Source organism: Hypanus sabinus, chromosome 23 (assembly GCF_030144855.1).
Source record: "Hypanus sabinus isolate sHypSab1 chromosome 23, sHypSab1.hap1, whole genome shotgun sequence".
In the NCBI taxonomy this organism is placed as follows: Eukaryota; Metazoa; Chordata; class Chondrichthyes; order Myliobatiformes; family Dasyatidae; genus Hypanus; species Hypanus sabinus.
The window spans coordinates 50,113,551-50,129,522 of record NC_082728.1 but is presented as its reverse complement, the minus strand read 5'-3'; the positions used below and the strand labels follow the sequence as shown (position 1 = coordinate 50,129,522).

The window sequence follows — 15,972 nt, the reverse complement described above, 5'->3', positions numbered from 1 at the left end:
TTTCCATAGTGAATACTGAAGCAAAGTACTCACTGAGTACCTCTGCTACATCCTCCAGTTCCATACACACTTTTCCACTGTCACACTTGATTTGTCCTATTCTCTCACATCTTATCCTCTTGCTCTTCACACACTTGTAAAATGCATTGGGATTTTCCTTAATCCTGCTCGCCAAACCTTCTTGTGGCCACATCTGGCTCTCCTAAGTTCATTCTTGAGCTCCATCCTGCTAGCCTTATAATTTTTTAGATCCTTATCATTACCCAGTTTTTTGAAGCTTTCACAAGCTTTTCTTTTCTTCTTGACTAGATTTTCAACTGCCTTTGTACACCACAGTTTCTGGACCCTACCACCCTATCCCTGCCTCATTGGAACATACCAATGCAGAACTCCACGCAAATATCCCCTGAACTTTTGCCACAGTTCCCTGAGAACATCTGTTCCCAATTTATGCCTCCAAGTTCCTGACAGATAGCTTCATATTTCACCTTACTCCAGTTAAACATTTTCCTGACTTGTCTGTTCTTATCCCTGTCTAATGCTATGGTAAAGGAGACAAAATTGTGATCACTATCTCCAAAATGTTCTCCCAACTAGAGACCTGACACCTGACCAGGTTCATTTCCAAGTACCAGATCAAGTACAGTCTCTCCTTTTGTAGGCTTGTCTACATATTGTGCCAGAAAACCTTCCTGAACACACCTAACAAGCTCCACCCTGTCTAAACCCCTTACTCTAGGGAGATGCCAATCAATATTGGGGAAATTAAAATCTTCCATCACAACAACCCTGTTATTATTGCACCGCTCCACAATCTGTCTCCCTAATCTGGTCCTCATTATCCCTGTTACTATTGGGTGGTCTATAAAACACACCCGGTAAAATTATTGACCCCTTCCTGTTTCTAACTTCCACCCATAGAGACTCAGTAGACAATTCCTCCATGATCCCTGATCAGTAGTGCCACTCCCCCCACCTCTTTTGCCTCCCTCCCTGCTCTTTCTGAAACATCTGAAGCCTGGCACTCGAAATAGCCATTCCTGCCCCTGAGCCATCCAAGTCTCTGTAATGGCCACAGCATCATAGTTCTAAGTACTGATCCACCTTCCAAGCTCATCCACCATTGTTCACGATACTCCTTGCATTAAAATAGACACATTTCAAACCATCAGTCTGAGCGAGCCCCTTCTCTATCACCTGCCCACAAGCTTTCTCTCTATTTATGAGCTATCTGCCCCTTCCTCCATCTCCAGTTCGGTTCCAACCACCCAGCAATTCTAGTTTTCTCTCCCCAATAGCCTTAGCAAACCTCTCTGTCAGGATTTTGGTCCCCTTCGGATTCAAGTGCAACCTGTTCTTTCTGTACAGGTCACGCCTGCCCCAAAAGAGGTCCCAATGATCCAGAAGTCTGAATCCCTGCCCCCTGCCCCGATCCCTCAGCCACATATTTATCTTCCACCTCACTTTATTCCTATACTGCATGGCACAGGCAGTAATCCCGAGATACTACCTTTGAGGTCCTGCTTCTCAGCTTCTTTCCTAACTCTCTGTATTCTGTTTTCAAGACCCCTTTCCTTTTCCTTCCTATGTTGTTGGTACCAATATGTACCACGAACTCTGGCTGTACAACTTCCCTCTTCAGGATATTGTGGACATGATCAGAAACATCCCAGACCCTGGCACCTGGGAGGCAAACAGAATTGCCTATCACTGTTGCCTTCCTCTTCCTTTCCCTACCTTTCTGAGCCACAGGGCCAGACTCTGTGCCAGAGGTGCGGCCACTGCCGCTTTCCCCAGGTGGGTTGCAACACCCCCCCCCCCCCCACCCCAACCAAACAATACTCAAACAGGAGTACTTATTGTTGAGGGAGACAACCACAGGGGTACTCTCTAGTATCTGACTTTTGTCCCTCCCTCCTGACTGTTATCCACTTATCTGACTCCCGAAGCCCCGGCGTGTCTACTTGCCTATAGCTCCTCTCTATCACCTCCTCACTTTACCTGACCAGACAAAGGTCATCGAGCTGCATCTCCAGTTCCCTAAGTAGCTGCAGCTCAACACACCTGGTGCAGATGTGGCCATCCGGGAGGCTGGGAGTCTCCCAGACATCCCACAACTGACACCCAGTACAGAATACGGGCCTCACAGACATACTTCCTGCTTCTATTCTACACAAGTAATTTACCTAGCCTCGGCCTGTTATCGCTGAAGCCCCATTGAGCTAAAACCCACCTACTCTGTCTAACTTTATTCCATTACACTCCCTATAACGCTGTCTTCTTTTTAAATCTTTTCCGCCAGTCTAACTCGTAGACGAGCATGCGCTTGCAGCCATGCCTTGATCAAAATAATTATATAATTAATAATAAAGTAAATAAATTAAATGTTTAAATTTTTCAATGTTACTGAAAGCTTGAGAGCAATAAACCTGAAAGAGATCTAATTATGTCCAGGTAGATTTTACGCACTGAATTCTGTTTTATGAATATCAGCAAGTGCAGGACTAATTAATAATGTCAGCGCAAAATACAATCAGCAAAATTCAGGCCTATGATTGTACGATACACAAAACTGTAGGAAGGAACTGTTACTGTCTACATTAATATCTGATAGAGCCATACAGAAAGAATCAAAGATGTGAAAATGAGAATGAAGAGCATATCCTAAATTAGAATTAAAATTTCAGCAATGTTTAATCCTGTCAACTTACATGAATTTGGAAGCCATAATTTCTCTGGACCTGATATTCAGTTACATTGTAGCAAGTAGATAAGTCAATTTCACCATCCAGATCGGATGCCTGGGGAATAAGCAGACAGCAATAATGTTTTAGAAATTAATGTCTAAATTTCATCTAATGTAACATCCACATAGAGGAGTCATAACACACCAAATCATGTCTGAAAATTTTCAGAATTATATCCTAGTCTTTCTCGATTCTAGAATAGATCTGAAATAAAACACAAGACATAGGAGCAGAACCAGGTCATTCAGCCAATTAAGATTGCTCTGCCATTCAATCATGACTGATTTATTTTAACTGTCAACCCTCATTCTCCTGTTTTCTCCCCATAACATTTGACACCCTTACTGATCAAGAACCTATCAGCCTCTGCTTTAAATATACTCAATGACTGGGCCTCCAAATCCATCTGTTGCACAGATTCACCTACCTTTGATTAAAGAAATTCCTCTCATCTCTGTTCTAAATGGCTGCCTCTACTCTGAGGCTGTGCCCCCTCTGGTGTTGTACTCCCCCACTATAGGAAACATCCTCTCCACATCCACTCTATCTAGGCATTTCAATATTCGGTAGGTTTCAATGAGATTCTACCTTATTCTTCTAAATTCCAGTGAGTACAGGGCCAGAGCCATGAAAAGCTCTTCATATTAATCCTTTCATTGCCAGAATAATTCTCTGAACCTTCTCTGGACTTGATCCAATGTCAACACATCCTTTCTTAGATATGGGCCCCAAAACTGTTCACAATAATCCATATGTTTTATAAAGTCTCAGCAATACATCCTTACTTTTATATCCTGTCCTCTAAAAATGAATGCTGACATTGCATTTGCCTTCGTTATTAGCAACTCAACTTGGAAGTTAAACTTTATGGGCTCCTTCCAGCTAACTCCCAAGTCACTTTGCACGTCTGATTTCAGAATTTGCTCCTGGTTTTGAAAATATTCTGTGCTTTTATTTCTTCTATCAAATTTCATGACTGTATATTTCCCTGCACTGCATCCCATCTGCCATTTCTTTGCCTATTCTCCTAAACTGCAACACTAGACCTTCATCTTGTTTAACAGCCTTATGTGCAACACCTTATCAAAGCCCTTCTGAAAATCTAAGTAAGAAAATGTCTACTGATTCTCGTTTGTCTAACTTGCCTGTTCCACAAAAAATTCTGACAGATTTGTCGGGCAAGATTTTCCCGTATGGAAATCATGCTATTTTATCACAAACAAGAGAATACTTACAGATGCTGAAAATCTGAACAAGGGAGGGGGAGGGTAGCCTCCAACCTGATGGCATGAACATCGATTTCTGAAACTTCCAGTAATGCCTCCAGCAATCCCCCCACCCGTTCAACATTTCCCATACCTTTGTCCCTCTCACATGTTATCACCTTGCCCGGCCATCACCTCCCTCTGGTGCTACTCCCCTTCACCCCCTTTCTTCTTTCTTCCATGGCCTTCCGTCTCTTTCATCAATCAACTTCCTACCTCTTTGCTTCATTCCTTCCCCTATCAGCTGGTGCTTCACTCTCCCCTCCCCCCACCTTACAAATCTATTCCTCAGCCTTTTTTCTCCAGTCCTGTTGAAGGGTTTTGGCCTGAAACGTTGACCGTACTTTTTCCCGTAGATGCTGCCTGGCCTCTCCCATTTCCTGCACATCTGCCCTCACCCCATCCGCCCGCCACCCGACACGGGATAGGGTCACCAGCCTCCAGATCCAACATATAATTCTCCATAACTTCTGCCACCTCCAACGGGATCCCACTACCAAGCACATCTTTCCACCACCTCCACCTTTCTGCTTTCCGCAGGGATCACTCCCTACGCGACTCCATTGTCCACTCCTCCCCCTCATCCCTTCCCACCGATTTCCCTCCTGGCACTTATCCTTGTAAGCAGAACAAGTGCTGCACCTGCCCTTACACTTCCTCCCTCCCCACCATTCAGGGCCCCAGACAGTCCTTCCAGGTGAGACGACACTTCACCTGTGAGTCGGCTGGTGTGGTTTACTGCGTCCGGTGCTCCTGGTGTGGCCTTTTATATATTGGTGAGACCCGACGCAGACTGGGAGACCGTTTCGCTGAACAACTACACTCTGACTGCTAGAGAAAGCAGGATCTCCCAGTGGCCACATATTTTAATTCCACGTCCCATTCCCATTCTGATATGTCTAGCCATGGTCTCCTTTACTGTCAAAATGAATCCAAACTCAGGTTGGAGGAACACCAGCTTATATACCGGCTAGGTAGCCTCCAACCTGATGGCATGAACATTGACTTCTCTAACTTCCGTTAATGCCCCTCCTCCCCTTCTTACCCCATCCCTGACATATTTAGTTGTTTGCCTGTTCTCCATCTCCATCTGGTGCTTCCCCCCTCCCCCTTTCTTTCTCCTGAGGCCTCCCGTCCCATGATCCTTTCCCTTCTCCAGCTCTGTATTGCTTTCACCAATCACCTTTCCAGCTCTTAGCTTCATCCCACCCCCTCCGGTCTTCTCCTATCATTTCACATTTTCCCCTGCCCCCACTACTTTCAAGTCTCTTAGTATCTTTCCTTTCAGTTAGTCCTGACGAAGGGTCTCGGCCCGAAACGTTGACAGTGCTTCTCCTTATAGATGCTGCCTGGCCTGCTATGTTCCACCAGCATTTTATGTGTGCTGCCTGGCCTGCTGAGTTCCTCCAAAATTTTGTGTGACTACTTTATTGTGCATCTCCAAGTACCCCAAAACCTCATCCTTAATGAAGGAGTCTATTATCTTGCCAACCACTGAGATCAGGCTAACTGTCCTATAATTTCCTGCCTTTTGCCTCTTTCCCTTCTTAATGAGTAGAGTGACATTTATGATTTTCCAGTCCTCCAGAACCTTTCTAGACATCTGCAATTGAGAACTATCATCTTATTTTTTTTCTAATTCCGACAAGGAACTCAATACCTGAAGCTTGGACTGACACCTTGTCCTATTGTCTTGTTTATTATTTATTGTAATGCCTGCACCGTTTTTGTGCACTTTATGCAGTCCAGTGTAGGTCTGTAGTCTAGTGTAGCTTTCTCTGTGTTGTTGTTTTTTTTTTACGTAGTTCAGTCCAGTTTTTGTTCTGAGTCATGTAACACCATGGTTCTGAAAAATGTTGTCTCATTTTTACTATGTACTGTACCAGCAGTTATGGTCGAAATGACAATAAAAGTAACTTGTCTTGACTTGAATCTCAAATCTGAAAAAAATAACACTCAAGATCAACTACAAGATCTAAGAAACAAAGGCATCTGACCCCTAATGTCTGTGCCACTATTCAACAAGATTGTGACTCATCATTTATCACAGTGTCACTTTCCTGCACGAATCCTCTTTTGATAGATGCTTGCTCCTTGACCTGCTGAATGTTTCTGCAATTTTCTGTTTTTATTCTAGAGTACTTCTCACAAATTTGATTGCAAACTCAATATTTAAGAGAAAGAGCTTAAATGGGTACTACAGAAATTTGATTTGATATCAATGGCAGAGTTATAGTAAGCAGAATTGGGGAAGCCAGCAAAAATTGAGTAGTTGGATTTCCTGAATACTTTAAAAACATACCATACAAAGGATAGTAAATAAGATTAGATTAGAATTAAAATTATGTATTGATCGTAATTCTCTAAGTCCTACAGACTTTCACTTGCATAGTATATTCAACACAGAGCTTGGTTAAATCTTAAGATACTGAAGGAATCAGGAGAAAAGAAAATCCTACAGAAAAGTGACACTGAGATAAATGATCAGTCACAATCTTATTGAATAATGGCACAGAAAGGGGCCTAATGCCTTTGTTTCTTATATCTTGTAGCTAATATATATCCATAGAGGTAATTTATACACACCTTTTTCACTATGCTACTGAATGCTTGATTGCCCCCATCATGAATCATCAATTAGATTACAATTTGATTAAAATTCAATTTGTCAAAACTCGCATTAGGGTTAGGGTTAGGGTCTTTCAGTAGAACTTTTTTTGCCCTTTACATATTTGCCTTCACTGGGCCCATACCCATCCATGCCTTACTCATTCAAGTGGCAGTCTTAATTGTAACTTAGACACAGTGGCTGTACTTGATTCCATTCCCTCCTATACAATGGCATTTCATTTAGCACTGTTAAAGAGTTTCCAGCAGCGACACCAAGCGGAGCAAAAGGGCAGGTCAGGGTTTCCCTCGTTGGTCCTTTGAAAACTCCTCCTCCTCCTCAGCTTAAACCTACAGATTCTTGCTTTTCACAAGCAAAAGAAAATGTGCAGATGCTGGAAATCCAAGCATTATCTTAGTGATCTCTTCTGCACCCTTTCCAGTGCCATCACACCTATATACAAATAAAACTCTCATGCTCTGGTTTAGTCTATTTGTGACCTCAAATGAGTGCAAACGGTGCATTACAGCGGCACCTTTTTTGGCTACATCGACTTAAAATGTGCTAACCTACAGAATACAGGCAAAGTTCAGGGTTACATATTCATGTTAAATTGCTCATTCGCCAAAATCAACAGTCCCGCTTTCACCCGAGAGCCGATCTGCCAACATGGAATTCGGGATGCGACGCACATCCACGATGCATGTGCACGGCCAGCATCAGCAGCGACACCAAGCGGAGCAAAAGGGCAGGTCAGGGTTTCCCTCGTTGGTCCTTTGAAAACTCCTCCTCCTCCTCAGCTTAAACCTACAGATTCTTGCTTTTCACAAGCAAAAGAAAATGTGCAGATGCTGGAAATCCAAGCAACACACATAAAATGCTGGAGGAACAGGGTAGGTCAGGCAGAATCTATGGAAAAGAATCTATGGAAAATTAACATTTCAGGCCAAGACCCTTCAGCAAGACTGAAGGGAAAAAAAGACAAGAAGGTGGGGGAGGGGAGGAAGAAGCACAAGGTTATAGGTGAAACAAGGAGGGGAAGGGTGAAGTGAAGAACTGGGAAGTTGATTGGTGAAAGAGAAACAGGACTGGAGAAGAGGGAAATCTGATAGGAGAGGACAGAAGGCCATAGAACAAAGAAAAGGGGAGGGGTGGAGCAGCAGAGGGACATGAGCAGGGAAAGTGGTAAAATGAGGGGGGGGGGAAGGGAATAGTGAAGGGAGGAGGGGTGAAATTACCAGAATTTTCAAGAAATCAATGTTCGTGTCATGAGGTAGAAGGTTACCCAGATGGAATATAGGTGTTGCTCCTCCAATCTGAATGTGGCCTCAGTGTCAAAGTAGAAGAGGCCATTGGCTAACATTTTGGAATGGGAATGGGAAGTGGAATTAAAATGGGTGGCCATTGGGAGATCTCGCTCTTTCTGGCAGATGGAGTGTAAGTACTTGGTGAAGTGGTCTCCCAATCTATGATGGGTCTCACCGACATACAGGAGCACCACCACAGGAAAAAGATTTAACTATCAACTCTATCTACACCTTTTATAACTATGTATATAGATCAGCTCTTGGTCTCCTTTATTCCTGGGAAAACATGCCCATATTATCCAATCTCTCTCCGTTACACAAGCCCGCTAATCTAGGCAATATCTTAGTGATCTCTTCTGCACCCTTTCCAGTGCCATCACACCTATATACAAATAAAACTCTCATGCTCTGGTTTAGTCTATTTGTGACCTCAAATGAGTGCAAACGGTGCATTACAGCGGCACCTTTTTTGGCTACATCGACTTAAAATGTGCTAACCTACAGAATACAGGCAAAGTTCAGGGTTACATATTCATGTTAAATTGCTCATTCGCCAAAATCAACAGTCCCGCTTTCACCCGAGAGCCGATCTGCCAACATGGAATTCGGGATGCGGCGCACATCCACGACGCATGTGCACGGCCAGCATCAGCAGCGACACCAAGCGGAGCAAAAGGGCAGGTCAGGGCAGCTCTAGTTTGATTCTCTCAAAGGGTGCCCCAACTGTCACCCTGTTGTCTAGTTTTAAACTAAATTCTAAACCAACATCCTGTGAAGTTGTGTGTGTGTGTGTGTGTGTGTGTGTGTGTGTGTGTGTGTGTGTGTGTGTGTGTGTGTGTGTGTGAGAGAGAGAGTGAGTGAGTGAGTGAGTGTGTGAGAGAGAGAGAGAGAGAGTGTGTGTGTGTGTCTGTGTGTGTGTGTGTGTGTGTGTGTGTGTGTGAGAGAGAGAGAGAGAGAGAGTGTGTGTGTGTGTGTCTGTGTGTGTGTGTGTGTGTGTGTGTCTGTGTGTGTGAGAGAGAGAGTGTGTGTGTGTGTGTATGTACACACACATACACACACTTTGATAATAAATACACACACTTTGACACTTTGATAAAGATGCCCTCAAACAGTGCACCTTTCCTTCACTTAGCCACAGGGATCAAGAATTAATTAGGAACGGATGCCAATTTGATTCTAAGTGTTAAAGGTAGCCACCCAAGTTGTTTGCTATACTGATATGTTGACAGTCCATCCGATTGAACTGAATGCTAAAGTTGATATGTGAAAGTCAGTTTAAACTAGTGAAGGTGCATCATATGGAGTAATAATATTAAAGATATGTTGATCAATTATTAATGAAAATACGAATTTTACTAAGTGTCCCAGAATAAAAGACATCTTAATGAAGGAAGCTTAGAAAGCACATTTATGAGATCCTTATGACTCAGGTTTATTCAGCTGAAAATCCACTACTTTCAAAGGAAAGGAAAATTTGTACAACATGCAGATGAACTAATACAGTTATTTTGTATTACTGCCAGTAGTAAAAAAAATTACACTCAATATCAAAGAGATCTGCAAGTAACAATTTTATCATTAATGGAAAATAAAATGATTATACACACATAGAATCTATCAATTTTTGTGGCAGCATTTTACTGCTGCAATAAAACATCAAACTTCATGTCACATAATATAGTGAAACTAAACTGCATTATGAGTCTGCTTTCTTATCTCTAAATAGTTTCTGAATAATTTCCAAAGATAGTACTTACATCCTCAGCAATTGAGTCCTTGTAGTAACGTAGGCTATGGTCAGTCAGTACAAACCAGTATTTTTTCCACTGAAGAGACAAAAAAAAATCATGGATTAAAATATAAATTAAAATATGCTTTTTCTGCAGGTATTTACTGTTTAATGGAAAATAGCTTTTAATACTCTGGACAATTAATTGCAAAAGAATCAACAATCATGTAAAACAAAACAATCATGTAAAATTAGGCTATGCAAATTCAAGCTTGCTTTCCCTGGATGATTCTGCTGAAAGTGAGAATCACTACGTTAGTGATTAAAAAGTGAGGTCTGCACTGTCTGCTAGAGAAGCTGTAGGTAATGCAATTGCCCAACTAACGAATAAGATTTAATACAAAAGTAAACATATTTCATTACCTTTTCACTCCACATGCAAACAAAAATAAGACATGGCATCGTAAGCACTTCTAGCCTCTTAAGATTGGCCACGTAGCATTTTCTGTACTAGATGCTGGACTGAAGTATGATAAATAATTGACTATATTTGTGAACAGTCATATACAATATTATTGGAGTAGCTGTATTTAAAGAAACATGTAATTGTTAGCAGCAATAAAAATTATTTTGCCCTTTTGTATTCCAGAGCCAGGAGCCATTCATTTAAACATTTCCAGCTCGATCTTCAATTCTGAATAATGATTATTAAATTTTTCCAACATTTAAAAAAATACTTTAGACTTAGTTGTTCTGTTAACCTCATCCACATCTACTCCTTTGATCACACAAGGCCTATATACAGCACATAGGCAAGGCCTGTAAATACAGTACTGTGCAAAAGTCTTAGAGACATGTAAACAAATTCTGTAAAGCGAGGATACTTTCAAAAATTATAAAATGAAAATATTTCTAAATATCAAAAATTTTTCAATGAAGAGCAGTAAACAATAAAAAGCTAAATCAAATCAATATTTGGTGTGACCACCTTTTGCCTTTAAAACTTCATCAATTCTCTTAGGTACACAGTAGTGCAGTTTTATAAGATAATCGGCTGGAAAGTTATTCCAAACATATTGGAGAACATGCCACAGAGCTTCTGCAGACTTTGGCTGTTTTGCTTGCTTCTGCCTCTCCAGGTAATCCTGATTTAAGATCAGGCTCTGTGGAGGCTATGCCATCTGTTGCAGAACTTCTTGTTCTTCTTTTCTCTGAAGATAGTTCTTTATGACTTTGACCCGTGTCTTTGGGGCAATTGTCCTGACCTGACACAGAATGAAGTTGGGGCCGAGCAGATGCCTTCCTGATGGTACTGTGTGATGGATGAGATTCTGCTTGTACTGCTCAGCATTGAGGATTCCATTAATTCTGACCAGATCACCAACTCCATTTGCAGAAATACAGCCCCAAACCTGCAGGGAACTTTCATTGTCCTTTACTGCTGGCTGCAGACACTCATCCATGTAGTGCTTACCAGTTCTTCTATGTCTGAACCAAAAATTTCAAATTTTGACTAATCAGTCCAGAGCACTTGCTGCCATTGTTCAACAGCACAGTCTTGATGTTTTTGTGTACAGGTGAGTGTCGCTTGGCTTTGTTTCCACTTCGGAGAATAGTTTTTTGGCAGCAATTCTTCCACTCTTCTTGGGTTCCAGTGGTTTCTGTGAGTTCGGAGCAGATAGAAATATAGAAAACATACAGCACAATACAGGCCTTCCAGCCCATGATGCTGTACCGGATGTACTTACTTTAGAAATTACCCAGGGTTACCCATAGCCCTCTATTTTTCTAAGCTGATAGCAGTGTTGGTCTTCTGATTTCAAAGGGATGCCAGTTTGATGTATCTCTTGTCTGCTGCACTCAATTTCTGTGGCTGACCACTGCAATTCTTGTCTTCTACTTTGCCTGTTTCTTTGTGCTTCTTCAGAAGAGCTTGGATAGCATATCTTGAATCTCCTGTCTGCCGTGTAATTTCTGTTTGAGGGAGACCTTGCTGATGCAGGGTGAACACCTTGTGTCTTGTTGATGTGCTCAATTGATGATCTGAAAGTTAAACTGTCACATCTGCCCCACCCTCACCTTTTAGTTTGGTTGTCCTTCACCCAAGTTTGATTCCTTCTACATTCTTTACTGTTTCAGCTAATCAGTTTAGTTCATTCAATTTATTATGTCATTGATTAGCGTTCTGTTTGTTACCTTTGGTTAATCATGTAGTGGGCCATATACCTACAAAGTAATCACTTTTTTATTTGAAAAGTAGCCTATTAGTTGAGGTTACTTACCTTAATGAAATACAAAAATTTCTGAGGCATTCAATAGAAGTCTAAAATTTACTCTTTTCTAATAACACACTAATGCAGAAGACAAAAAAAATAAACATCAGAAACAAAATTCATATACAAATCTAGGGTGTCTAAGACTTTTGCACAGTACTGTACGCCTTGTCTTTATATGTGTCTAAATCCTGTCCCTAGGAATCTTGTAAAATAATTTCCCTAGCTTGGCATTTGGATCATCAGCCTATAGTTACTGGTCTTATCCCTGTTGTTGTTTTCATGTAAAGGAACAATTTTAACTACCCTCTACCTTTTGGCACTTCACTAGTATCAAAGAAAGATATAAAAATTTATCAGGGCCCCAGCTATCTGCACATTTGCTTCCCATAACAACTTGGGATAGGTCTCATCTGACCCTGGCAATTTATCAACAATGTTTTCCATGAAATGTAACATATTCCCCTCCTCTTCAATACTGATTATCGATGCACCCAGCCTTGAAATCACCAGATTGGATTCACCAAACAAACCCCACCCTATCTCAGCTCTTTACACTAAAGTAATTCTGGTCAATATTGGGAAAATTAAAACTCTACGTTTTAATGACCCTTTTGCTTTTGTACCTTTCTGCAATTTGCTTACATATCTGTTTTTCCATTTCCTGCTGACCGTGGTGAGATCTATAATACAACCCCAGCAAGGTGATCACCCCGTATTTATAAATTCTATTGATGTAACCTCATTGGACTACCTCCCCAGAAAATATTGCTTTACTGTAATGTTATCCCTAATTTTAGAGCTGTTTACCCGACATCTGTTCTCACTGAATATAGAAAGGACAAAGTGACTGAAATCTGCAGCTTATGAGTGACAACTTGCACAATTTTATTAATAGTGAGTGATGTCTCAAGTCTGAATTAACTATTTTGAAAAGGTAACTAAAGAAGTGTAGAAGAGAAATCATATGTACTATATTCATTGTGAATTCTAGAAAACAATTGTTAAGGTCTGTTATGAGAGACCAGTAGCATTCTAGATGTGCTGCTAACACCGCACATTAAGGAGCTGGAACTGCACCTGGATAAACAATGGATTATTCAGGAGGCTGAGGGGATGATAGATAGGACATAGGGACAGGTAGTTCCACCCAAGGTACAGGACGCAGGAAACTTGGTGACAGGAGGGTGAAAGTGCAGAGGACCTCTGTGGCCACCCCCCCGCCCTCAACAATAGGTATTCCACTTTGGGGGAGGGAATAACCTAACAGAGCAAAGTCACAGTGGTCAGGTGTCTGGCACTGAGTCAAGCTCTGTGACTCATAAGGGAAGGGGAAAGATTAGAAGAACTGTAGTGATAAGGGATTCAATGGTTAAGGGAAGAGACAGGTGGTTACGTGGACAAGAATGAAATTCCCAGATGTTGGCTCACAGGTACCAGGGTCCTGGACATCTCTGATCAAATCCTCAGCATTCTGAGGAAGGCTGAGCAGCCAGAGGTTGTGGTCCATATACTTACCAATGATACAGGTAGGAAGAGAAACAAAGTGAATTCAGGGAGTTAAGTGCTAAGTTAAAGGACAGAACCTCCAAGGTTGTGATTTTAGGATTAGTACCCATGCCACCTGCTAGTGAGGCTAAAAAACAGGAAGATCATACAGTTTAACATGTGGTTAAGGAGTTGCTGTAGGAAGGAGGGCTTCAGATTTTTGGATTATTGGGCTCCCTTTCAGAGAAGGTGGGACCTGTACAGAAGAGACAGTTTGCACATAAACTGATTGAAAACTAATATCCTAGTGGAAAGGTTTGCTGGTAATACACGGGGGGGGGGGGGGGGGGGAAGGGTAAACTTAATTACAGGTAGATGGGAACCACAGTGCCAGAACAGAAAATGCAGTGGTTGTGGAGACAGATGTAGATGAGATCTCAGACAAAGTTAGGATTCAGAGAGTACAGCATGCTGGCACTGATGTTCTGAGTTGAATATATTTTAATGCAGGAAGTATTGTAAGAAAGGTAGATGAGTTCAGGGCATGGATCAATGTAAAAGATGGTACTAGTGAACCATTGTGACATTTTGTGGGCTGCGGACAATACTTTGAAGTAAACTTTTAAATATACTTCTTTCAAATTACTCTCACTGCAATCTACAGCATGTAATTTCCCTCTAAGCAATGTAGTTTTAAATCAACTTAATGATCTATAGACTTCATGATTATCTGAAGATAGCTGACCAGGAGGGGTGTAGCACCTTTAAGTGGATGAATGTTCACTGCCATGGCTGGAAGCGAAGGGGGGGTGGGGGGGGAGGACTTCAAGCCGGGCTGAAACGCAGAGGGATGACACCCCCTTTACAAGCATCTTGTAAGTAAATGTGTAGTTGCTGGAGAACAAAATTGAGAACCTGAGGGTAAAATTGCTGTATCGTAGGGAAATAAGAGACTGTTGTATTCAAGTCTGAGCGAAGCTTGGATGTCTCCCAGCACTCCAGACAGAGTACTCAAACCAGAAGACTTCATGAATACTGAAATGAATGAACTGCTGATTTGGAAAAGGCAAAAGCTGGAGGTGTATTTTTCTTGATAAACACTCGGATGTGGTGGTTTTATCGAACTTGTGTTCTCCCATCCTTGAACACCCAATAGTCAAAAGCCGCCCGTTCTTCTTGTCTAGGGAGTTCTCCTCCATAATCTGCGATCCTGACCACAGTTTACGTACCACCAACAGTGGACTATAATCAAATGATTGAGATACTGCATGATGCCATCTCCATACAAGAAACAGTCCATACCGATGCAAATCATAGTCAACTAGGCTTAATTGAAGAAAAGCAACACACATAAAATGCTGGTGGAATGCAGCAGGCCAAGCAGCATCTATAGGAAGAAGCAGTCGAGACCCTTCGTCGACTATACTTCTTTCTATAGATGCTGTCTAGCCTGCTGTGTTCCACAAACATTTTATGTGTGTTGCTTGAATTTCCAGCATCTGCAGATTTCCTTGTGTTTGTGTTAATTGTAGCACCAACATACTAGACCACTATTGGGGATGTCACATGATGATGTAGGATCGAGACATGGAAATCCAGCACTCCCGTAAAAAAACAGTAAAATAACGTTTAAGTGAAGAAAAGTTAGTAAGTACTTTTGAAAAACTACTTATAAACTATTCAGGATTGTCTTAAGATATGCCTCCTAAACAGAAGCAGAAGAAAACTACTACTTTGAAGACAACACAAGTTGGAAAAGAATCAAGGCCGGTCACTATGAAAGAACCTCGGGCTCAACTGCATTTTACCTCTGGCGATACAGAACAGGAAACTGCGGCAACATCAACCGTTTCCAAAAAAAAAAGAACAGGAATTGCGCATGCGTGAAGGAAAGGGCATGCACAAACACAAGCAACCCAAATTATAAATCCCAGCTACGATCGGAACTGAAAGTAAAAGTGAAGATGAGGTGGAATAAGATTCTCTGGATAAATCAGATGAAGAGACAAACAAAGAAGAGCAACAGGAAGAGGTTGGAGGAGATGGAGACATAAGAAATACTTTGGTGCAAATAATGCATGAATTAAAAGCATTAAAAGTAATAAAAATATTAAAAATATGAAGATTATGTTTGATAAAACTATGAAAAGACAGGACAAAATGGACAAGAAAATTAAAAACTTGGAAAAAACAATGGGAGACACCATAGAGTGAATAAAATGGAAGATAATATTTCTGCCTGGGCATCAGAAAGAAAACAGTTGTTGGAAAAAGTGGATGTGCTTGAAAATTTTAGCAGACGAAACAATATTAAGATTGTTGGAATTAAAGAAGGTATAGAGGGAGAGGATCCAATAAATTTTTTTCAAAAATGGATCCCGGAAATTTTGGAAATGGAAGAAGGAACCCAATTAATTGAAATTGAAAGGGCTGACAGAGCCTTAAGACCAAGACCTCAAGTTGATCAAAACAGATGGAGATTTAATTCAATATTATTAAAATGTCAAGATTTTTGTGATTTCATGAAAAAGCAGATTCAGTTTTTTTTAGATACA

The 15,972-nt window shown here is 41.3% G+C and overlaps 1 protein-coding gene across 3 annotated transcripts in view; it reads right to left on the bottom strand.

Moving 5' to 3' along the window:
- Positions 1-15,972, bottom strand: part of LOC132380184 (GRIP and coiled-coil domain-containing protein 2-like) — a 422,104-nt gene that overhangs the window by 120,180 nt on the left and 285,952 nt on the right. For all 3 annotated transcript variants that reach the window (XM_059948866.1, XM_059948868.1, XM_059948867.1), the window contains exons 11-12: positions 9,685-9,753; positions 2,712-2,801 (exon numbers count right to left, since the gene is read on the bottom strand). In XM_059948866.1, the coding sequence (XP_059804849.1) occupies positions 2,712-2,801; positions 9,685-9,753 (159 nt within the window). The remainder of the gene's footprint in view (positions 1-2,711; positions 2,802-9,684; positions 9,754-15,972) is intronic.